This window comes from Hippoglossus stenolepis, chromosome 17 (assembly GCF_022539355.2).
Source record: "Hippoglossus stenolepis isolate QCI-W04-F060 chromosome 17, HSTE1.2, whole genome shotgun sequence".
Taxonomy (NCBI): domain Eukaryota; kingdom Metazoa; phylum Chordata; class Actinopteri; order Pleuronectiformes; family Pleuronectidae; genus Hippoglossus; species Hippoglossus stenolepis.
In genome coordinates this window covers 7,313,777-7,338,336 of record NC_061499.1, presented here as the reverse complement: position 1 = coordinate 7,338,336, position 24,560 = coordinate 7,313,777, and the positions used below count along the sequence as shown (strand labels likewise).

Here is a 24,560-nt window from a genome sequence, read left to right as displayed (position 1 = left end):
AGAGAGTAAATAATTATTAATTTATTGCTGTAAGATTTCTGGAAATTCTCTTGGTTATGCTATTAGAGAACTTCATTGGAATTTGAACCCTTGAAAAGTTGATTTCAGTTAGTGCCTAATTACGTTTTTGTAAACGTATTACTAATTTATTAGGACATTAAAAATGTAGAGACCCATAAAACAAAGTTTAACTATTTTTTTCTGAATGTTCTTGATTCACAAATCACCATAGATAACCGCTTCTAAACGACCACTTATTTTCTCAAATGTTTTTTTAATTGATGTTTTAATGAGATTTCCAACCCTCATTTTAATACAATTTTTATCACAAAAAAAAGGGAATAAAAAACAGACAGACGAGTACAAAAAATCTCTTTACTTCAGAGTTCAGTACCTTTCCCTTTCCCACCTGGTGTGGGACACAGTGGTTCCTCCAAGTTTCACCAGGAGGCGCCAGAACAGAGCAAAAGCACAGCACAAATACCAGTACAAAATTAAAAGGGAACAGCTGAGAGAGCAAGAAAAAGGCAATCGAATGAAGTAAATGAAAGGAAACGAAGAAGGAAGAATAGTTATAAACACCTTATACTGTGACAGAAGTGTGAAAATGGGTATTTTTCGCTCATTAGTTATTTGGTCTACTTCAAGGCCTCTCACTGCTCAGAGGCCAGAATATAAACATAAACAGGTCAGACACTTACTGCATTGGTTCACATGCACCCCCCGCCCCCTTTTTTTCCTATTTTTTTTGTTTTGTTAAAAAGGAACTATGAACATTTGATATGACATGATGCCACTACTTGCTATGCCAACACCATCCAAAAGCACTGATGTCACGATTTCATGTGTACTGCAGAGATAAAAACCAACTGTTGACTCAAATGTACTGTATATAAAAAACCAAAAACGCCATATTGTTTACAACCAAGACACATAGGTTCAACTCATTATTTTTGTTCATTGGTCGACTCTGCGGCATGTTCACAACGGATGGGGGGAGTTCCAGACAAATGTTTCAACCTAATATTTACAACTACATGGACTTAACCCTCGATGTGAAGTGTGGGTGAAATCTCGGCCGGGTCTCCTTTGGATTTATCAGCACAAGGTACAAAATGATTACAGGGTCAAAGTGTGTATGTGTAGGAATTATCAAAAGAACTTAGAAATTGACCCCCTCCCCCCCTCACTTGACATTTACAATACACATGATACTGTTTACACTGAAATATACTGATGTGTTATTCTGTTTTCTTGCCCTCGATTCCAGGAAAAAAAGTTGTGATGTCCTAGAATTAAGCTGCGATTCAATCAATGAATAAAACTCCAGTCCCTTTTAGTTTGATGGACTCTTCATTATTAAACTTTTTCATTTTTAAAGAATCTATAAATTATGTATTTTAATTTAAAGCCAAGAATAATCAAAGAATACTGTTCGTACTTTGGGTCAAAACACAGTCTGGCCATTATCCAACATTTCTCCCCCTGTCTAACGTGGGTTTGTGTGTGTGTGTGATTGTGTGTTTGAAATAGCATCACACTCTTGTGGTGTGCGAGTGTGCCAAGTCAATCCCAGTCAGTCAGTGCGGGAGCTTCCGTGCCAGTCAGTTACAAAGTGTGTGAGGTAGTGTGTTGGTGTCAGTGCTTTGCTGGTTGGCAGGCTAGATGTCTGGAGGACTGTGTAGTTTTAACATTCATCATGATTTGACTCCTGTGGGGTGGGGAGAAGAAAAATCGTTTGCCTAGAGTCACTCAAAGCTCTATTTATAAGCATGAATGTCAATGAGTGTGTTCCTCTGTGTAGTGAACAAGTAAAGGGCTAGTCAAGAGAAAACTGGGCAAGTAGCTGACATGACACACACGTCATTCAGTGAGATCAGAACAAAGATGTCTTTTTGTGTCCTTACGTGTCGCACCTCCACGCTGCTCTTTTGTCACCCACTCCTCAACTCTCATTAGCTGCCACCAGCTGGCCTAATCCCTGGCGCACAAACACAGCCTGGATGTCCTTGGTCTTGATGCAGAAGTCACAGGCCCAAACAGCAGAGCTCTCTCGAGTCAGCAGTCCGTACGCTGGCTCTGTCAGGCCTGTACAGTCACGGTGGAACCAGCGTTGGCACGAGGCCTCGCACAGGATGGCGTCCTGGTCGTCGTGGACCTCCGCCATACAGAGGCCGCAAGGGAAGACCATACCGGGGCCACCGAGTTTTCCGGGGCCAGAACCGGGCCCGGTCGAGGGGGCAGCAGGGCCGGGGGGCAGGGGAGACTGGGTGTTCGGAGTTGAGGTGGAGTTAGAAGGGGGGTTGGGGTTGCTGCCAGGAGTGTTGCCCCCATTGTTATTGGTCATGCTGTTCTGACCTGAATTGGAGGCTGCATTTGGCATCGGACCACCAGAACCTGGAGTGTTGTTCTGCTGGTTGTAAGGTGTGGAGCCAGGGGCAGAGTTAGGTGGAGTAGATTGTTGCTGCTGGGAAGAGTTATTAGAGTTTGGTGTGTTTGAATTGCTGGGGGGCTGTAGCTGGGAGGGAGGTGGATGCTGGGGCTGCCCTGATCCATTCAGGGGACCAGTGGGGGAAGAGTTAGGGTTAGACTGGGGCTGTGCCGAGGGAGGCTGACCAGGTGTATTGGCATTGGGCTGCTGAACGTCAGGGTGGCCAGGGAAGCCTCCCCCAGGCTGTGGTGGGCCAGAGTTAGGAGGGCCAGGAGTGGAGTTATTAGGAGGGGGGCCATTAGGATTTAGGTTAAGTTGTTGCTGCTGCTGCTGCTGTTGTTGTTGTTGCTGCTGCTGCTGCTGTTGCTGCTGCTGTTGTTGTTGCTGCTGTTGCTGTTGTTGCTGTTGTTGTTGCTGCTGCTGAGGCCCAGGCGGCGCCCCTCCTCCACCAAAGTTCTTTCCATCCTCGTTACCTGGCCCTGGCGGACTGGGGCCTGGGTAGGGACCATCCTGTGAGGTAGGGAACTGTCCTTGAGGGGGCATACCTGGTAACCCTCCTACCATGTTGCCTCCAGGGCCACCACCCATTCCACCCATCATATTCATCCCAGGACCCATGCCTCCTCCCATGGAAGGCAGGGGGCCATGGGGGGGGCCTCTGGGGCCTCCACCGCCAGGTAGTGGTGGGCTGTTAAATGGATGTCCACCTTGTCCATGCTGCTGCTGTGGAGGCATGCCAAACCGAGGATGGGGCGGCCCCCCTCCACCAGGACCTCCCATACCCCCCGGCGACAACATGGGATTGAATCCTGGTCCGGGGTGCATGGGTGGACTGAAGTTAGGTGGCATATTGAACTGAGAGGGGCCACCAGGGGGGAATCCTCCGCCACCTCCTCCTCCTGCACTCCCTCCGCCGCCGCCACCTCCAAAGCCAGGCATTCCTCCAAAACCTAGCTGGTGGTGAGGCCCAGCATTAGGTGAAGGGCCAAACGGTGGCCTCCGCACAGGCTGACCGCCGCCTGGTCCTCCCGGGCCTCCCATGAAGCCCATGCCTCCGCCCATCCTGCCTCCACCACCATACCCACCTCCTCCACTTGCACCTGGGCTTGGAAGAAACGGAGCACCACCTGGTCCACCTGTCCCAGTCGGTCGGGATGGGGGCCCAAAGTCATCGTCAAAGGGGTTGGAGGCGACCAGGTGGTCCACCATGGGGGTAGGAGGAGGCGCAAACTCAGTGAGGTGGGAGAACCCCGCAGGCTAAAACGAAGGAGAAAAAATTAAGCAACTGTTACTTTCTCTTTGTATCAGTCTGAAAGGCCCTTTCTGTGTTTCCTTCATGAAGCAAAGTAATCAGATTTCTTAAATCAGATCAAATTTGGGCTGCTGTGACTCAGGAAGTCGAGTCCTTTAAAAAATAAAAGCGTTTTGTATAGCCGTGACTGTATGAATGTGTGTGAATGGGTGGCCGTGACTTGTTCTGTAAAATGACTAGAAAAGCGCTTTAAAAGTCCATTCAATTATTACCTGAGCCGTTGATTTCCTCGCCTTCTTCTTCTCCGGGCTCTTCATCTGAGAAGCTGAAAGAGGAAAATAAGGAGGAGGGGGGGAAATATTATATTAGCAGCAACAAAATCGGGCCTCCATTTTCTCATGCCATTGGTCCACCACCAAATCGAGTGCAGCATCACATTTGGTTTGGCCAATACCCCTGAGTGACAGAGTGGAGCAGCTTTAGACCTAGGGCCTCTTTCCCCCCCAAGTCCAACAGTTGGGATGCATTCAATGACGGGACATAGACTGGCATGAGGACAAGATGCTTGAACATCCAGGCGTTACCATCACCCCCCGAGGTTATTATGAAGCCTTGAATCGCAAAATGACCCAGGCGGACCAAAGGACCCAGGCGAGGGGGAGAGAGGCCGCAAACAGAGGCAGAAGAGGTAAGGTCAATGGGGGACACAGGGAAAAAAAGAGACGAAGACATGAGGACGAGGAAACGTAGTTGGAGGTACATTGACAGCCAGATAGACATCAACCCCGTTCACAGGTCCATTCTGAGAGAAACAGCCACCACCGGAGACAGTCGTGAAGTTTACATGTGGGGAGGGGGGGGTAGGCGAGAAGGGGTTTTGCTAACAGCACCAGTGCAGCCCATTGCAGCGCAGTAATGGATGATTCCGATCTGATTGGGGGGTGGGGAGATGGGTGAAGTAAATTCCTACCTTTGCTTCGTTTTCCTTGTCCCGCCTGTAGTCTCCCCGATTCGGCAGCCATTAGCTAATATGACTGTCGGTGAAGTGGCATGTCACCGTTCATATGCAAGAAAAAAAAAGTTAAAAATGACGACGTCTGGAAAGGCTTATGTGCCGAGGAGGTGGACTGCGCCTTCAGGTCATGACAATAACGATCAAATGGTTGTCATCGCAGCAGAAACGAACACGGGGTGTGTTTTTTTTGGTTGGTTGCTAGATTTGTGTTTTTAACAACGTCGGCCCAGGTCTGCAAACTCCTTTCCAGCTGCAAATACTCCGCCACGGTGTCTGTCACACCGGGATTTGGTCACCAAATAAGCGTCAGGTAACCCTGAGCTGGTTCTCGCTATTTAGCACAAGTTCGTTTGGTTGCTAGCTGGTATTTTCTTGGCTAGCTGGGTGAAACTGGTCGCCACCTGGCCCGTGTGCCGGTACAAGCAATGTTACACAGCACCACCCCCCCTCTCTCTCTCTCTCTCTCTCTCTCTAAGAAATGATCACTTACAGATGTGTGGCTAACAAGCAGCTAGCTAACGCAAGCTAGTGACTGCCTTAGCTAACTAGCTAGCCACGTTACTCAATGTGGCTAGCTAGCAGCGCCGAGTGGCCGCAACAACTGGCACATCGACGCGGAACTGCGAGTTTATCTCCACAAATCGACCACGTGCCCTCGGATACACTCATCACAGCATGTATGAGGCAAAGCAGTCGACCACGTCTCCGGGAGCTGTGGTCCACTATGCTAGCATTAGCTTGCTAGCTAACGTTAGCATGCCACTGAAGATAGCTAGCCATCTTGCAGGCTGTCTGGGAAGCAAACTGTACCCTTTCTCCGTTGCGTGCTCTGCTGTCCCGTTAAACTGAAACTCTCTGGTGCGTCATTGCCGGACAAAGCGGTCCTCACGCGGCGTGTGCTTGATGATCCACCATTCGGCTATAATTCATTCAAAAACGCAAATTTTGCCATAATTATCGTGGCCTTCCGTCGCCACCGGACAAAGAGGGACAAACAGGAGTATCGCGCACCGCGGAGCGTCCCATTCCGCCGGGAAACCGGGGGTGTCGAGAGGGGTGCTTCGCGACTTTAAAACGATTTTGAGAGCTTTTACAAAACCACCGACACACTGTGTGATTCATGTAACTTCTAATTTATATATTTGATGATCCGATTGACTCTTAATGGTTCATAGTGGTTGTGGTTTGACTTTTAGAATTGGCGTCATACCTTTCGCTGGTGCACATGGAGCAGCTCAGAACGAACCATTTCCTTACTATACTATATGAAGTGAAATCAGAGATGGATATTAATCAAACAGCCAATTAAGCACATTATCAAGTGACATTATGATTAATATACAATTAATGACCAACATCTATTAGCATAGTTGTCAACTTTGTTCCAAGTTTCTTTATAAAAAAAACAATGCATGAATGTAGGTAGGCTGCTGTGTAATATTAATGCATCAGAGCAGAATCAATACTAAGATTAATTTGATTTATATTAGGTGTATATGCTTTTATTTTGCTATCAACAATCATTTTGGTTGGTGTAGGTCTAAATATAATACAGAGGTTTCATTAATTATAGGAGGAATGAAATAATACAGATCTTACAGAAGTTTATTTAGCCTGTTATAATATTTCTCCCCACAACTGGAGAGTAGCATAGTACATTTACTTAAATGTTGCTTTCAGGTCAAATTTTGAGGTACTTCTTTTACTTCAGTATTGATATTCAGGAGAAATGGAACGACATAAAAACCCTTATCTGGTTGTCATGGTTACTATTTGCTTCACAAATTAAGATTTTACACAGAAAACCCGTACAGGTGTATATAGCGGGTTATCTAAAATATTACGAATACAACAACAACAGCAACTACTACTGCTACTGCTGCTGCTACTATTACTACTAATAAAATACATTTTTAAAGACTTTTCAAAACAAAGTTAGTGGTTAGAGCAAGATTAAAACATTTCATATAACAACAACAATAACAAAAACAATATGAATACACTTTATTTACACACAAAGTGCTTTGATATGACAAAAACATCATGAAAGCATTTCAGGACAGATACAAAAGATCAGGGAATAAAAGAAATACAGGAATAAAACATTTAAATGCAGCATTTAACAACAACAATAAAACAGACAATTATTAGGTAATAATAATTGTGTACTAGAAATAAACAATATAAATTAATAGGGATTTAAAAGATGTCAATGATTCTGCAAACCTCCATCATGGCATGTAGAATGAAACATCGCCGCCCACCCGGCTCTGCCTCCCCCATCCTCTCAACTTCACACACCCCCTCCCCTCTCTTCACTCCAGCCTCAGTCACAGGCTCGTTGAGATGGTGGACGGTTGTCACACATCAGCCTCTCTGGGAATGGGACCACACATCAGAAGTAGGACAAGCTTTACCTTCTTTCAGCTCATCCCACTCTGAAGACTCCTCTTCCTCCAAAGGGAATACACTTTTTCTCTGGAGCAGGTGTCAGACAACCACAAATGGGATAAAGTTTGAATTTTCCTCCCTTTGCCAAACAGGCATGAAGGTTGTGGGTGTTTTATCCTATAGTTGGGTATTTGAGCAGAGAGCGATGGGCTGTTAAGAGCATTTATGATATTCTTCAAAGTGAGGAGTGGAGCTCCTGCAGTCTGTCCTAGAATAAAGCAGCGGAAGTCTTTTGTTGGAAAGGGCTGTGATTTGTAAAGGTGCGTCTCTGGGGCCCTGTATGGAGCTGAAAGGTGTCGGAGCAGGAACACAGAGGTTTCACTGGTTTCCATCTGAGCTGCAATGGCAAAGTGGTTCAAGGAGTTTCCCATCAACCTGAAAAATGGTGCCGACAGGATCCGCTCAGCCTCCGAGTCACAACCGAGAGCCGGGAAGGGCGGCCTGGTCGCCGGCATAGGCACCAAAACCTCAGGCTCCAAAACGGGCCAGCGCAAGAACTCCTCCTCTGACAGCACCGGCGGAGGAGTTGGGTCTCTCCTGACCGGGAGGAACCGGAAAAACTCGGCTGTGGAGCTGGGCAGAACCGGTGGAAGCCCCCCGAGTAAAGATGGGAAAGTGTGGGACAACCTGTTGTCCGGGAAGAGCTGGAAAAACTCCAAAGCAGAGCCGGTGGTTGAGGAGCAGCACCGGGGCCCGAAGAGCTCCCCCCCAGCCAATGCCTCCTACATCAGCCGGCTGATCCGGCTGGACAAACAGGACAAGAGCCCCAACTTCAACAGCGGTACCATCAGCAACACAGTGGGAAGTGAAGCAGAGAAACCAGCCCAGAGCAAAGCAGAAACTGTGAGTAACCATCTGCCACCAAAACATGTCAATACACCATTAATATCCTGATGGAAATACCTTTGGAGGCTCATGATATCTGTGCTGTTCAAATATCTTAAATTTCAAGATTTTACAGGGCTTTATTTAACCTGTTATATTTGTTCAAAGTAAAGATACTGTATTTCTGTTCTGAAACTTTTTTTTTTTGTCAGTCTAACTTAAATATCCTAAAACTAGTCTAACTTAGTACATTTACTCTAGTATTGCACTCCAGTAACTTTCAGGTACTTCTTTTACTTTAGTATTAATATTTCCAGTTTATGCCCCTTTACATTCCCATTGCACCACATTTCAGAGGAAATGAAATAAGATAAAAAAAACACTTATCTGGTTGCCATGGTTACTATTTGCCTCTTAGATTAAGATTTTATGCAGGAAACCCCCCATGGATTAAAAAACAATATGATGAACCTACCAAACGGAATAGCCTAATGTAGTGGAAACAACTCTCAAACCTATGGTTAAAACCAACAACCACTTAGCCTATGTGTTACCACATCAATTTAAATATTGATCAACAATATTCATCAATAATAATATGAACAGTTTTCTGCTTTACAGTTACTTGTCTGTACTTTGCTCAAGTAAAACCACTGTAACTAAGTATTTCTGCAATGTACTAGTATTTTTTGTAGCTTTTGTAGTATTTAGTAAGTATAAGATGCAAATGTTTCTCCAGTGTTGATATGATAATCCACGTAAATTAAAACAGAATCAGTGGCACCTTCCTCTGATTCGTGCAGCATTGCAACAAAAATAAAATGTGTTGTCATCAATATTAGTGACAATGAATTGGCCGGGCTCCAGTCCAAGCTCTGAAGATTGATATTAATGTTTCTGCGTCTTCCTCCCCTTTGTCTCAGCAACACTCCATTGTGTCCACTCCTCCCAGTCGCTCTGTCTATCTCTCTTTCTCTTCCTCTCCACCCCTCGCCCTCACACCCACCTTCCCGCTGCCTCGAATACAAAGCTGCGGTCAGACATGAGGCCTTCACCTCCCTCTCTTCTGGCTCAGTATTCCCCTTCTCTCACCCGCCCTCCCTCCGCCTCATCCCTCTCTTTCACTGGAAATCAGGCCCCCTGGTGAAGGCTATCATATTATAAAAAGCATTGTGTCATTTGACACTCAGGTGCTATCCCAAGTTCCCTCCAGCTTGGCTTTGAAAAAAAAAGAGGAGAAAGAGAGAAGTCGGGGAGGTGATAGTGGAGAGAAGGTGTGAAAAAAGACAGATAAAAGAGAATGAAATGGGGAGTTTTATGTTGCAAAAAGGGAGTAAATCCCCATTCTCCATCTCAAATTCATGCATCAACCACTTGTTTAATGGCTCTCAGTGGAGCGAATACCTCAAGACCCAACACTCCCCGTATGAAACCACATTTAAATTCATTTTTAATTGGATCTGCACCACGTTTCACCTGAATGTGTCAGATTTTTTTACATCAAGATTCACAAATTATTCCCTGGGAAATCAAGGAAAATGTTGAAAAACATCCCATCACACAATGTTAAAAGACAGGGATTAAAAAATACTTGATCTGCCCCCTGATCCCGATCCCCACCAAAACTAAATGGATTCTTCCCCAACCCAACCCATACCGCATCCTTCCACCAAGTTTCGTGGAAATCCGTTGAGTATATTTGACTTAATCCTGCTTACAAACAAACAAACAAACCAACAGACATGGGTGACAACATAAACTCCTTGGTGGTAGTAGGTGTTCTAGTTAATATGTGTTACATCTAGCGTTTTGTCCCCTAATTTATAAAGAATTTTATTTCTACAGGAAGTGAATGTAAAAGCAAAAAAATGCATTTGTCAGATTAAACCTCTAAAAGATAAAAATGTTAACAACACTGAGTTATTACCTGTCAAACATCTGCTAGTTAATTATAAACGCAGACAAATGAGTGAGAGAGACGGCTTCACTTTACGGCCTGGTCTTATCTCTGGTTGGTTAGCGGCTTGTAAAATAAACAAGTAATGATGTGACAACGATAAGATGATGAGACAGAGAAGCGTAACTGGTAAAAGAGGTTGTTAACTTAAAGATATGAATGTGAGGAGAATGGGCTTTTAAGCAAAGAGACACTCTTCAGAAAACAATGTATATGAGGAGACAAGAAGATATTCTTCTCACTGAAGTCTGACATGTAGTTTATTGAAGTACTTTTTTTTTGTCTGACAAAACCCTTCATCCCTGTCGGATCAGCCTCAGTCTTCCACCTCTTCATAAACACCTCATGTTCCAATTTTCATTTTCATGTAAAATATCAAATATTTTCCAGTTCCAGCTTCAGAATTTGCTGCCATATTTTCATATATGGAACAATATATTTTGTTCAATATCTCTACTTCTGCCAACTCCATCGACGTGTCTGATAGATTCCACAATATGCAAAATATTTACATGACAGCATTTCTAATCTTATTTCTTTGTTTATTTCCCTCAATTCCAATCTGAAAGTGTTTGTCTTTTTAGTGTCTAAACTATGCATGAAACATATTGATTTCCCTGTGTGTGTGTTTTGTTTTTGCAGGTGATAATTCTTGAGGATTATGCCGATCCATTTGACGCTCAGAAGACCAGAGAGCAAAGAGAGGCAGAGCGTGTTGGGGAGAATGATGGATACATGGAGCCTTATGATGCCCAGCAGATGATCACTGGTGAGACTTACGTTTACATTGATATGATCTCACTGCCTTGTTGTTCCAGTAACACTAGGAAGACAATCTGCGTCGGACCACGTATCCTCAACGACAGGATTCTCCTTTTCAGTCTCTCCGGGCCGAGCAGTGAGAACGTGAACTCACTCCCCCAGTGCTCTCTGCACCCCATGGGGTTGCCACAGCAACTCCGCTGCATTCGGACAATGGGTGCAGTTTCCTGCCCCTGCTTCCTCTTTCCTGTCTCTGTTTCCTGGTACTATTCTCTAAAAAGGAAGTTGGCCCTCAGTGCCCCCCCTCCCCTCCTCTCCTCTCGGATGCAGCTCTGTGTAAACCCCTACATGGACCCGTCTGCCCATTTATCAAAACTTCCCAGCATCCAGGATGACTGGTGGTCCGTCGTCCAATCACACACCCCCCCGACCTTTCCTTCCATCGCTCCATTGTTTTAACTAAAAAGAGGGTTACACAATAGCCTGCTGTGAATGTGAGAATGTTTTATTGCGGTGCTTTCGAGTAGCTGTCACTTCAATCAGTGCCACTTCCAGGCCTCCTCAAAGAAGTCTGCAGAGGATGTGATGATGTGACTCAGTCAATTTACGAGGTTTAAATCACAGCGAGGAAGTCGGCAAGGGTCTGATGTCACTGTGATTCAATCAGCAAAGCCATGAGATCATTATTAACACTTTAACATCAGATACCAGAAACTAAACCGATATTGTGGTAGTTGAAATGGATATTCCCACCCACAGAACTGAAAGAAAATATCAATTTATTTTAATTCAAAAATCCTTGTTCTCCTTTTGTCAGTTGGCAATTTTAGATAAGCTGGATTTGTAAACATGAAAATCTATCCAAAAATATACAAAAGTTGATGGCAGCTGGCTGATCAATAGATGACCAAGGTTGTCCACTGTGTGAGGAATATATTTCTTTAAATCCATGGTTTATTGGAGAGGTACAGACTTTTTAAACTCATACAATAAAATGTACAAAAAATGTGACATGAAGATTCCTGATGCGCATGAGTTTGTTGCACATGAAATCCAAAGTTTTCTCTGTGAACTTAATAATAATAAAAAACTGAAGAATCATACAGAAGTGATTTGAGTGGGGCGCAGACTGGCCCCACTCATACCATCAATCATCATCTTAATCTTTAATCTCATGTGTTCCACCTGCCAGAGATCAGACGTCGGGGGTCCAAGGACCTGCTGAAGGTCTGCGTGCTGAGTGAGGGGATAGTAGAGGAGGGCCAGTCCGCGCCCCTTCAGATCTATGACGTCCCGTACGAGGGGGGAGGTGATGGTGACAAGCCGGTGGTCACACGGCCGGAGCTGGATCCTCGTCCCTCCACCGAGTACGAGCTGCCGTGGGAGAGGAAGAAGGATCATATCGTCAGAACTCTGTCCGGTAAATAGATCGCACACAGACTGATACCCGAGAAAAGAGTTGGCGCCAATTCTACGAATACTTTTAATTTGAAAGTGAGGGGATTTTTCCCTCTGAAAACACCTGAACTGAACTTCCTGCACCTTTTTAAATCAACAATCCACTTGTTTGCGTAAGTAGCTACAAGAAACCAGAAAGAGGGCATATCTCCAACAGTCTCCTTAAACTCAATCAAGCTGCACCAAATTGCTCACACTCATTGATATCACTTCCCGCCTTTTTTCATCAAGATCCAAGATCTGGGAAATTACTGAAAATGTCAAAAAGCTCATGCAAATCTTGGAAAGTTAAAGAAAGTGATAAATAAATTCCTGGATCCGTCCCTTTGTGCGGATCCACGTCAGAATTCAATGGGTTCTTTGTTGTCCCTTGTTCCATCCTCCTTGGCAGAGGTAATAAAAGTGCATTGCTGATTTCAGGCTGTCACATTTTCAATTGTGATACTGGTTCATCCAATGCAGCACCAACCCTGCCTCCTCTCTGCCTTAGATCCATATGAAAAATATTTGGTCAAAAAACAAGTCAGGCCTGCGCTCACATTTATATTTCATATGCTGCACAGACCAACAGCATACTAAATAATATTTTGCATGAGACATCAAAGTGCTGTCTTCTTATTCTATATTTACTGGAGGCGCCGGCATCCAGTTCAAACTTGGGCAGCAGAGATGCTGTGTATTTCTCTACATGAATTCATATCTTCTCTCCTGACTCTTCTTCCCCCAGCACAGTTTGACAGCCCTGAGCGCCCAGCCAAAGATGAGACGCCTCACCCGACACTCACCAGGCAGCCGCAGCATCCGCCCACCCAGCCGCTGTCTCAGCATCAGCATCTGAGGCAGAAAAGCTGGACCCAGAAGATCCTGCGATCGTCGCCGCCGACCCTGACGCCTTCCTCCACGCCGGGCAGCGGCCCTGACGCCGAGGTCTGCTGGGTGGACCCCTCACTGCCCCTGGAAAAGCAGAGGTATTGATTGTAGCTCAATCCTTTTCGCTGTAAATGTTATTTGTATGGAATGTGTTAGAGTGTGTTTCCATGTATTTTTCCTTTTTGCAATAAACCTCACTCCCGAATATTAATACACACGTTATTTAGTCACATTAAAGTATCACTATGTAACTTTTACTGAGCAACAGCGCCCCCCTGCAGCCACACATGGTGATTAATCCTGTTTGGCTCCACGTCCAACCAATTAAATAGTTTTCATGTAGAGAAAAAAAAAGCCTGCGTATAATCCCACTCACTGAACTGAAACACGACTGGAGGGCGGATATTACCCATGATCCCTAGCTTCCTGGACCAGAAAATGTGCCACTGTAACAAATCCACCAAACTCTGTCGAGAATCCTTCATATTTTCCTATTATTAGAGATGAATATGACTCATAAGTCTTTTTAACTGATCTGAAGTTAAGCATTACTCTTGCTGCACCGGATTCTGACAAGCTAAGCTGCGACTATTTGTCAGTTCCACACTTCTCACAGGAGATCTGTACCCACTCACCAAAGTTACAGGCGTTCAGGGTGAGGAGTGGGATGGAAAGTGACTCCATTCTTCCTACACTGAACCATCAAACTCATTAAAGCTACTGTTATAGGTTTAAAACGTTACACAGTGTTGCTTTGAGTGTCGTTTTCTACACTTGATCCATAGCAAATTAAATGTAACTTCATCATCCCCCTGTCTCAGCTGGTACCACGGCTGCGTGACCCGCCAGGAGGCCGAGTTTCAGCTGCAGTCCTGCAAAGAGGCCAGCTTCCTGGTCAGGAACAGCGAGTCGGACAACAGCAAGTACTCCATCGCCCTCAAGTGAGTGTAAGAGGACAGTGCATGGGTAGTGTCCAAAGGGCTGAGATAATAACTGTGAACTCACATTGGTCTCATCCTGCAGCGTATGAAAGGAATTACATAGGTCCGGAAACATTTACTTTAACATTTTAGATTCTAAGGCTGTTACTATTCAGTGCTTTTGTTATTGCAGATGGTGATTGCATGTGTGGAGGTGTATCTGCTCTTTTGTAGTGATCCAGTGCAGTAGGGATTTTGCTACTGAGCTTGTTTTTGTCATGTTCAAAGTGTCTTAAAAGCCCAACGTTATCTCAGTCAAGAAGTTTGTGTTTTTCCGCATTTGTTCATTTGTTAGTTAGTAGGAATACACAAAAACTACTGGATGGATTAACACAAAACTTCAAATCTGGGAATTTCTTTTTCACATTCGTTAACATTGCAAGATAGGACGTTTTTTTCATAGAGAATAGTTCGAGAATCTTTGTGAAAATATCAGACATGTTTAGGGTTCTGACATTTATGACTGCAGACCAAAATATAACTTAGAATCTTGTGAATTTAAATGTGGTTTCTTAAGGTTTTCTCAAAAGGAGAATGCCATGTATTCAAAGCCTGATACAGCATATTCTTCAGTTTTATACAACTCACATCATCATTGCAGTAAAAAAATGATTAATCTGATGCTAAAAGTATTGCCTGATAAAGTTTACTCCTGTCTGAGAATATTTTCTACAGAGTCGAGCTGTTTTGGAAATATTTACACTTTAATAAAACATTAATAAAGTATTTTTAAATATTTACATCCTCAGTTGTCGTGAATGTGTTGAGCTGAGTATCACAGACATGTGAGAGGGTATCACAGGATGTTACATGAGTAGAAACGTTGCATACTTGTAGGTGAAAGCTTAAAAACATGCATGAATGATGTATGAATCAATAACATTTATTTTGGGTGAACTCTCCTCAGGACGAGCCAGGGCTGCGTTCACATCATGGTTGCTCAGACCAAAGAGAGCGGCTACACCCTGGACCAGAGCAGCTGTGTGTTCCCCAGCATCCCAGAGGTGGTGCACCATTACTGCACTCAGCGTCTGCCTTTCAACGGGGCCGAGCACATGACCCTGCTGCACCCGGTGCCTCGCACCCACTGACGACTCCGCCCTAGCACCACGTTAGGTATACAAAACAAACACACCTCTGGGCCTGCTCGGACGCAACGTTTCCTGACATCAGTCACAGTGAAGCTCAACGTGTACTTCTGTTGCTATGTCCCTTTTCTACAGGTCCCACTGTATGACTCAACTGTATCACCAGACTTTACGTGTGTTTTTTATTTTAACTGTGTGATCGTGAACACGTTTTTGCAGCTCAGCCTTAGTCTTGAAACTCTGGACGTCTTCACCTTTCTTTACTTTACTCTGATGCAAAACACACAGGCTGATGTTTTGCATGTGAAGGCTCAGCGGAGACCAAGAGGCACTTTTATTGATTAAATGTGACTTGAAGTTGTTGTTGAAAGTGACTCATACATAGCTGCATTGTTTTAATCATTATTAAAAGATAAGGAAAGATGTGCTAATTTCTGCAAATTAAAATTTATTGTGACGCAGGAAGTGCTTCAGACTTAGATAATTGTTTTGTGTCTCTCTGCTTCTCTCTGGTGGATGTGCTGGTACACTACACCAGCTTTACCAGCACAATAAGTCTTTTCTTGAACTTCCCAGTTGGTAAAACCCATGCACATGTATCATGCGTATCTTTCCACTTATCAAGATACAGATAAACGCCAGCTACTTTATCTTAATACGCGCAGCAGATTTCAAATTCATGCTCCTTATACTTGTTAGTTTTCTGCAACCGCTGCCCCCTGAGGTTTTCCTCTGTCTTACTGTGAATGAGGGAGTTGTTTCTACTCTGAACTGTGAAGAGTGAGTGATTCACCCTGATGTAATGTGCAGGAGGGAAAAATGCACTGCACGATATAGTTGGAGCTTTTTAGGACAAGGACTGTGGCTGTGTTTCATTTGGGATTTTCGGATAAATAACATCGCAAAAGCCAGTGGAACAAATGACGAGATACACAGTGTTAAGTGAATGTCAAACTTCTGTATGATTTATAGACAAGAAATTAACAGATATTGAAATAATGGAAACAAAAAACAAAATACAAATTCTGTATCAGGCCCCTGTTGTTTCTCCCCCTCAAAGTGAAATGAAGCCGATCAGCAAAATGAGAATTTGTGAATGTATTATATTCCCTGTCTTCTCTTTCTTTGTGTATTCTAAATATAACGCAGACATCTGACATGGTTTGTCTTGATTTGGTGATGTGCTGGAAATCATTTGGTCTGCAACACAGAGGGATTCAAGCCCTAAGTGCCATAAATAAGGTCAAGGTTTTGTCTTGTATCCCACATATCTTGGCAGCCTGACACCGCTGGGTCTTCTCTGTGATTTAAGGAAGTCGGTTTGTGGTTTTTGGCAGCCGCGCTCACAAAGAGGTAATCCAAGGAGACACACCTGTTATACATTTTTCACCGTTGTCTTTTGATATGTGGAGACCTGATGTTGAGACATTGTAAAACAAACGCTAATAAGAAAAAAAAGGCCCTGAGTCTCGGTGCTGGAGATCCCCGGTGCAGCTTCTCTCTGATCCCAAATAAATCAACAGTGTAAACAGCAAAATGTGAGGGTGTTTGTGTCAATGATCAAAGCGCCACCTCCTCCCCGCGGAACCGGCCTCCTTGCACATCCTGGGATGACTGAATGGGGGCATTTTTTGAGCGTGATGAATCTTTTAACCATGAGAGCTTGATTGTGGTTTCGGCAGTTTGCTCGTTTGTCTGGAAGTTTAGTTCTCCATGCTGCTAAAAGGGAGGCGGGGGGGGATCACTGAATATGCCAGGTTGGAGTGAAAAGGTTGAGGGGGGAAAGGTCCAGTGGAGGAGATTAGGTTTAAGCCGAGGATCATGTTGAGCACAAACGGATTACTTGCAATGAGCACTGCAGTTTGTGCTGTGTGTACGTCTAAGGTAAAGGCGGTGCTAAAAAAAGGATAAATAGTAAGAGTAGTATCATTACACGCATGTCAAGGACGCTTAATGTCAGGGAGGGGGGAAAAAGGAGCAATTGACACCATCCCTCTCTCCTTCCCTCCTTTTCTTACATATCATTCGCCCCTCTCCTTTACCTTCCTCACCGCCGGTGTCATCCGAGGCTGATATCTGTCTGTCAACTGTTTCTCCTTGACTCACCGAGACGGGACGCCATCGCCGTTTGGTGCCAAGAGTTTGGGCTTTAATTCATGAAGGCGTCTCGTTTTCTCTAAAACCAGAGATAACGTTAAGTCCTCCCATCAACGTTGCGTTACCTCATAAATAACTGTTTGCTGTTACCTTCTGAGGTAGACCGAGGTTGAAATAAAGTAAAAGTACCGATGTCACTCTGTGAAAATACAACATTACAAGTAAAAGCTATAGATTCAAAGGTTTCTTTAGTATTAATACTTAATACACATTAATACATAAGTGTCAACAAAAACATTGTCCACATGACTGGTTTATCATTAAAATGACATTATTACATTCGCCTAAACTAGAATTCAGTAGAGCACATACCTCTGCCAAGGCCCAACTGTCCCTCTATAAAAACACTTTTAAATTTAATAGATCTGGATTTTTATTTGGATCTGTACCAAGTTACACACACTCATAGATATTCTAAATGTACCAGATTTTTTTTTTTAACATCAAGATCCATGAATTCTTCTCTGAAACATCAATGAAAATGGCAAAAACATTTAATGGCTTCATGTCCCTCCCTTCCACCAAATTTTGTGGCAATCCCTTTGGTTGTTTTTGCATAATCTTGCTCACAAACAAACAAAGTAGATTGGCACTTGAACGCAAATCTCAGCCAAGGCCCAATCGTCCCCTTAAATTCAACCAAGCTGCACCAAATCACTCACACTCACAGATATCAGTCCAGTAAATATGCATGATTATTTGCATCAAGATCAGTTAACATGTAAAAAAAAACGCCACATCTCATCATGTTACAGAAAGTGTTAAAATGTGGATCCTCACCAGAATTTAATAGATTCTTTCCGGACCCATATCACATCCTTCCCCCGGGTTTTGTGGTAATCCGTCCAGTAGTTTTTGTGTAAACTTGCTCACAAACACACAAACAAACAATAGTGGTGAAACATAACCTCTTCGGTGGAGGTAAAAATACAGACGTAGCTAAATATATTAAAAGGGTCATAAGTCAAATTACTCTCTCAGCAAAACAATGGTCCATGTGACTGGTTTATCATTAAAATTGAATTATTCCATTAACTTAAATTATTTACTTTACTATTTTTGGCTCTTTGGTGAAGCTGCTAATGACACATAAACAATTGACATGTGACACGGGGCCCCAACAACAAGTGCTTTATTGTAAGTGGCCACAAAAAGATTGGAAACTAATGGTTGAATGGTTCTTTGACAATCGGTTGTATGTCTAAGCTCAAAGTAGCTGACTCTTGCACTGGACAGTAACTGGAAACTTCCCCTGTCAGTGTACAAAGTGCAGTATTTCCCTGTGAAATGTAGTGCAGTACGAGTATAGCGTATGAAGCTTTGTAATTCATAAGTGTCCCGGCTCCTCCTTGGCAGCGAGCTGCAGCCATAAGGTTTCCCTGCAGCCGTCCGTCGAGATGGATTTCATGAAGCTGAGGAACGCGGGCCTTCTCAAGTTCTCCCCGAGAGGGAGTGAGCTCCACCTGGAGAGGAATTAATCATCAGATGATTATAAACCTGGATCCACCTATGCTGCTGTATACTTGAATGAATAATTTCATTTTGTTCTCGTGTGTGTGTGTGCCATCCTACTCTCACAACAGCCGGCCTCTCAGGCTTCTCGTGGCAGCCTGACATGATCGCCGGCTGACTGCACCTGATGGACGTGGCGACTGGAATCCAGGGTGTCGCTTGACCTGCTCCGCTGGTAATCGAAGTGCCCCTGCCATCGTTATCAGATGCTTCAGACTCGGCGGCAGTGACACGGCCCTGGCTCTGTGTTGCTCATCTCCTTTCCCCGTGAAGGTGACGCCTGCCACGTGTGATCCATCAGCGGAGACGCTTGTCTTTCAGTTTGAATTGTCTGGTGAGGTCAGCCGTGTTTTAGATACTGTTTGCAGGACGTCTTCCAGCCTTTGTCTGTCTGAGTACGGTTGGAAAGGCCATTTGATTGAGTGTTAAGTAACTGGAATCACTCATGTCTCCCTGTGGATCCCAACTGATGCAACACATTTACAAGCACTTAATTCCCATAATTCACTGAACAAGCCTATGAACTGTTGAAATTCCCCTCTGCTCTCAACCCGATGCCAGAAGAAATGTTCAGTCTCAAACACTAAATAACTCTTGTTCCCTATGAAAGAAAGTAAAATTCCCACATCATTCCTGTTGCCACTGCTGCTACTTTTAAATTACACCAGTTAACATCATATAAAAACCTCATTTACTGTGTTGGAATCTAACTAAGTACATTTACATGTACATTTACTGCATTTAGGTACAATGGCTAGGTCGTTGTACTTAAGTATTTTCATTTGACGATTCTTTACTACATTTTCAAAGGGAAATTAGTAGTTTTACTGCACAATATTTATTGGACAACTACTCATTACAACTAGAGGAACTACTTACTTTTAAGATTTATGTTTTACAAAACAGTCAATACGCTTATAAAACACAATACAGAGTGTTGTTGGTCCCTTGTCCCTATTCAGATGACTATAACTTGTCAGTGGTTTATCTTAGGGGGAAGCACGGTGGTACAATGGTTAGCTCTCACACAGAAAGGTGGTTCCTGGTTCAAATCCCAGTTGGAATCCCTGTTGGACGTTTGCATGTTGTCTACGTGAGTTTTCTCAGGGTGTCTCTTGCCCAATGTTAGCTGGGATTGGCTCAGATAAAACAGCATACATGATGGTTGGAAGATTTAGGGTTGTGGCTCAGTATCATATTGTGTCAAAGTCTAAATTTGTTTTATTTTCTTCTTTCTTGTCCAACTGACGACTTCACGACCCCTGAGATTTATCCTGTGACCCTTTGGAAATGCCCCAACCCCCAGACTGGAAACCACTGCTGCATTTAAGCTCCACTTTGACCTGATATAAAAGTCAAATGTTAGAATTACCTTTTGCTACTTCAAGTATATATATTGCTGATAATACTTGTAGTATTGTTGCATTGGTGCTTTAAATGATCTGGTTTACTGCACATTGACACTCTTTTAACATACTTCCACTTCCTCTTAACATATTAAATAATTCTCCTTTTTCCCACCCATGCACCTGCACATTAGGGAACAGATGACCTGACTTCAGGTCACATTATTCTGTCCACCCCCTTTAAAGAACGGTTGATTAATTGGTCCTGTGGAATGAGCCTGGCAGCAAACACGTTGTTTGTTTCCCTCCGGGCTGCAGCAGGGTTAACAGTCGTAAACGCCGTCTTGTTTTGAATTGTTTACCTATCTGCAGGCCGTGCATGTTGAACTCAAATATTCAAACCAGCCAATCAGAGGACGCCCTCGGAGAACACAGGGGCGCGAGGAATGAAAGCAAATAGGGTGAACTCCGCCTGTCGACACTAACTGACCTGTTTTTTTTTTTTTTCAATTCTAGGTAAGAGGAAGAGGAGGCGGTTGAGCTCATAAAACGTTCAAGCACATTACATCCCCCAAAAAAATGAAGATATCCCTCAGCTGCTCAAGTTTTCAAATGACAAGCTGCGGTAAAAGCCAACAGGGTGGGAGAGGACATGTTGATTTACTTATCTGTGTGTGTCTGTGTGTGTGTTTCTGTGTGTGTGTTTGTGTGTGTGAAACACTGAGGGACATGTGTGCTAACAGTCACAGCAACTCCAACATTCCTCTGTGATTATACCACCACTTTCCAAGTTACATACTTGACTGATGTACTCCATAAATTGGATTCACTCCCCGCCTGCGCTGCTCTTCCTTCATTCACAAACACACACACACACACACACACACACACACACACACACACACACACACACACTTGCAGAGACGCACACTTACACACACACAAACACTCTCTCCCCTTATCTTCCCCTCACACCCTCAGCCCGTCTCTCTCCTTCTTTCCTTCTCTGTTGCCCTCTTTTGAAGAAGTTTTCCATGCAGATCCAAGTCAAACATCTGGGTCAGCTTATATCTAGTGGAACAAGACTTGCAGGATATTGTTGGCAGGATGCATGAACTGGAGCAGTTTACTCTGTGGGAATCCCCAATACACACACACACACACACACACACACACTGATGGACGCTCACACAAAGGAACACACTTGCTTTTTTGCTGACATAGTTTCTCCGTGCACCATTCAACTTGATTTCCAGGTGCGGCGATTCATTCCCGACATGTTGAGGAATATTTGTGCAGCATTGAAAGGAAGTGAATGTGAAACCAATCCCCCACACACACACACAAACACACAACACAGTTGGTTGTTGGTTAAATGCAATGTTTAATATCTTTGAAGAATGCATTAGTTATTACCCCAAAAAAGATTACAAAATAGGTGCAGGAAAGTGGGTAATTCATATTCTGTTGTTAAAACACTGAGTACATACAACGATATGATCATCTTTAATTTATATTTATATGTGATCAGAAGTTATTCATGTGCAAGAAATGCTCAAACAAGCCCAGTGTGCGTTCTGCAACAAAACGTCCTCTTCCCCCCCCCCAGTGCCTTTATTCAGAACATGCAAGAAACTGTCTAAACTGCTGCTGGATGTGAGCTGGAAGAAGTTGGAATATTCCTCGTGCTGCATGTGAAACAAGCTCCGGATGTGCTTTTGGTATGAAACAGTGTTGCAGGGAAAAACACTCTACTCCTGCTGAATGCCCCCGTGCTCTGTGAACCCACAAACTATCTGCTGGAACGCTTCCCTTATGTGTAGCCGGAGTGTTTACGAATTGCACAAGACAAATATCCATTCCAACTCTGTCCTCTATGTCTCCTGATTTACAGCTCTCTCCCCTCCTCCTCCTCATCTACCTCCCTCTCTTCTTCTCCCCCACTTCCCTTCCACCCCTCTCCCTCCCTCCACTCTTCTCCTCTTGCACGGCTTCAATCTTTCTTCTCCGCCGACTCTTTCGGCTTCTCGTCTGTTTTGTACTCCAGGAAGAAGTCGTTGCAGGCGACCGTGAGGGCGCCCATCAGGATGATGAACTCGGTGAAGTCCACCTCCCCGTCGTTGTTGGCGTCCAAGTCGTTCATCACCTTCTCGACTCCTTCATTATCTTTGGAGCTCTGTCAGTGGGGAACACAGAGGAAGAGAGAGTTAAGAATGTGTTCCCTGTTATGTGTGTGTGTGTGTGCGTGGGGGGGGGGGGCATACATCACTGCACAGGCTTGTTCCAGCTTGTGCCGTCAGAGTATTTGAGCGCATACCTTCACTTCTGTGTCACATATCTGCAAACTGCATCAGTGTGTTATTGTGCAACCAAATATGCGCCTCTTCACACACTTCTCCTCTTACCCCTAAGTAGCTCCCCAGCTCCTCTACTAGCAGCTCCTTCAGCTCGCCCCGACTCAGTGTGTACTTGTCGCCCTCCTTCCCCGAGTACTTGTGGAAGGTCTTTATGAGCATCTGCATGGCACTCTCCAGGTTGGAACTGGGCTCCTTGGACATGCTGGGGAAGGAATCGGGTCAAAAGGTCAGACTCCTTCACAAAATGCCCGCTCCAGGCCCCAGCTGCATGTGCGGCCACATAGCAAACAGGGGCTGAAGCCACCTCCGAGACAAAGTGATAGTTGGAAAGGCAAAAGGGTGGAAGGAAACAAAAAACAGAGAGATTTTCCCATTTCCACAGAGAAAGGGGTTGAATAACACTCTGTGTGTAATGCAGAGGCTATTACTGACCCTAATTTAGGAAGTGTGGTCACTGCGTGTGTGCGTGCGTGTGTGTGTGTGTGTGTGTGACCTTACTGGGTGCTACATTTCAGAGGTTTGGAGAGAAAGGTCGGAGGATAGCGTTGGAAAGTTGTTTTTTTTCTGAACAATCTTACACACATTGTGTCCGGCATGGTGGTGCTTCTCTGCTGGACTCTGGAGAGACTGTGCACACACAGACACAGACAAGTCACTGTCAACAATGCAGAGTTTGAGTGGGAACAATAAATGCACCTTCGTGTCACCACCTGCTGCATGAAAACTGTACTTTGAACAGTTGAGCTGTTTTAATAGTATTGATGAGCGTTGTGCATTGGTGAGAGGTTCCCTGTAAAAATCTTCTCTGTCTGATTCCACAAAAGCTTTGTCATTTAAATTTTTCGAAAAAACAGAAGTGAAACATAAAAGTCACATTCAAAATCTACAGGCCCGAGCAACCTGAGGTGCTGGCGTGCACACTAATGTGTGCGTACGGATAACTGCGCTCATTCACTTCCACGCTCAAGAAACCTAAGAAACTTCAGCTTAAAACCTCAAGTTCCAAATTAAAAGTCTGCAGCATTATTTGGAGCTTAATCCACAACCACACACACAAAACATAAACAGAGGGAATCATCCAATCCGTCAGTCAATCCCCTCCTTCCCTCCGTGCATGATTCATTAACCAATCAGCTGTTACAACAGGAGACGGGGATGCTCATGCCAGTCACCGGTTATTGCCTCTCGTCATGCTGCCGTGCATCGTGCCGCAGAGGTCAGAGATGTAGGCGGCCGAGACAAAAGAGGAGGCGAGCGGACACCAAAGCTGGATAACTGGAAAATCTATAGGGGTCATTAGTCTCACTGGCTGACGCAACACAATGGGAAACCATGGAGACAAAAAATGCCAACAGTAACACAATATTGAGTATGGTAATAATGCATATGCACTATGTCAATGAACAAAAGAGGGATGCTCAATGACAGTACATGTAAATAAAGGCTAAGTCCATGTCATGCTTATATTATCTATACACACGTGAATAATAATAATGTGGCATTAATATGTGAAATATACTAATGCCATTATATTGTTATTTCATGATATGACTTTGCAACAAATCCCTATTGGCTTTGCTTGTTTCCACATTTCATTTATCTATATTTCTTGTCATGCTCATCTCAAAAAACTCAGAGAGCAGAAGCAACAAAAAAGTAAAAGTCTACAAATGAATCGCACAGTTTTGCTTCCCGAGTCTCTCGATGAGCGTCCACATCCCAGCATCTTAACCCTCTAGGAGGATTTTCAAGTTACGCAGATGATACACTACTTTACATGGCAGCCATCATCAGATACACAGGAGAAAGTACAGCGAAGCAAGGTGTGTGTCTCACCTGAGTGTTGATGGAGGGCCTCCTTTGTCTCTGAAGAGGTGCAGCGGACGGAGCCAAGCTAGAGATGGATGTGGGAGAGAGTTTGCCTGTGGCTTAAATATCACCTGCCTCCCTCCCTCCTCCCCCTCCGTCTCCCCCTCAAACTCCTTCACCCTCTTAACGTACATACCCGCCACATTTGTTTCTCTGCACCCCCCCCCCCACCCTCTTCCTCTCTCTCAAGGTGCTTTCTCTCCATCACACTCACACAAACGTGCACACAC

The 24,560-nt window shown here is 44.2% G+C and overlaps 3 protein-coding genes across 7 annotated transcripts; 1 reads left to right on the top strand and 2 right to left on the bottom strand.

The window, feature by feature from the left end:
* Positions 1 to 361: 361 nt before the first annotated feature.
* On the bottom strand, positions 362 to 5,723 carry pygo2 (pygopus homolog 2 (Drosophila)). Of its 3 annotated transcripts, XM_035183292.2 has the most exons (4): positions 5,509 to 5,723; positions 4,654 to 4,717; positions 3,956 to 4,008; positions 362 to 3,688 (listed from the first exon to the last, which is right to left on the bottom strand). In XM_035183292.2, the coding sequence occupies exons 2-4, from the start codon at positions 4,703 to 4,705 to the stop codon at positions 1,946 to 1,948; spliced, it is 1,848 nt and encodes a 615-aa protein (XP_035039183.2). In that variant the 5' UTR covers positions 4,706 to 4,717; positions 5,509 to 5,723; the 3' UTR covers positions 362 to 1,945. The 3 variants fall into 3 exon arrangements, with proteins under 3 accessions (XP_035039183.2, XP_035039182.2, XP_035039184.2); XM_035183291.2 differs by having other exon boundaries at positions 4,654 to 5,723; XM_035183293.2 differs by lacking the exon at positions 4,654 to 4,717.
* A 927-nt stretch (positions 5,724 to 6,650) lies between these two features.
* LOC118124294 (SH2 domain-containing adapter protein E) lies at positions 6,651 to 15,568 on the top strand. 2 transcript variants are annotated; one of them, XM_035181931.1, is made up of 7 exons: positions 6,651 to 7,992; positions 10,574 to 10,700; positions 11,886 to 12,113; positions 12,879 to 13,119; positions 13,843 to 13,962; positions 14,909 to 15,117; positions 15,225 to 15,568. In XM_035181931.1, exons 1-6 carry the CDS (start codon positions 7,492 to 7,494, stop codon positions 15,090 to 15,092), a joined length of 1,401 nt encoding a protein of 466 aa, XP_035037822.1. In that variant the 5' UTR covers positions 6,651 to 7,491; the 3' UTR covers positions 15,093 to 15,117; positions 15,225 to 15,568. The 2 variants fall into 2 exon arrangements, with proteins under 2 accessions (XP_035037822.1, XP_035037821.1); XM_035181930.1 differs by having other exon boundaries at positions 6,652 to 7,992; positions 14,909 to 15,568.
* A 5,930-nt stretch (positions 15,569 to 21,498) lies between these two features.
* On the bottom strand, positions 21,499 to 24,390 carry s100s (S100 calcium binding protein S). Of its 2 annotated transcripts, none has more exons than XM_035182528.1 (3): positions 23,044 to 24,390; positions 22,510 to 22,663; positions 21,499 to 22,280 (listed from the first exon to the last, which is right to left on the bottom strand). In XM_035182528.1, the coding sequence occupies exons 1-3, from the start codon at positions 23,178 to 23,180 to the stop codon at positions 22,098 to 22,100; spliced, it is 474 nt and encodes a 157-aa protein (XP_035038419.1). In that variant the 5' UTR covers positions 23,181 to 24,390; the 3' UTR covers positions 21,499 to 22,097. The 2 variants fall into 2 exon arrangements, with proteins under 2 accessions (XP_035038419.1, XP_035038421.1); XM_035182530.1 differs by having other exon boundaries at positions 24,298 to 24,351.
* Positions 24,391 to 24,560: the final 170 nt, after the last annotated feature.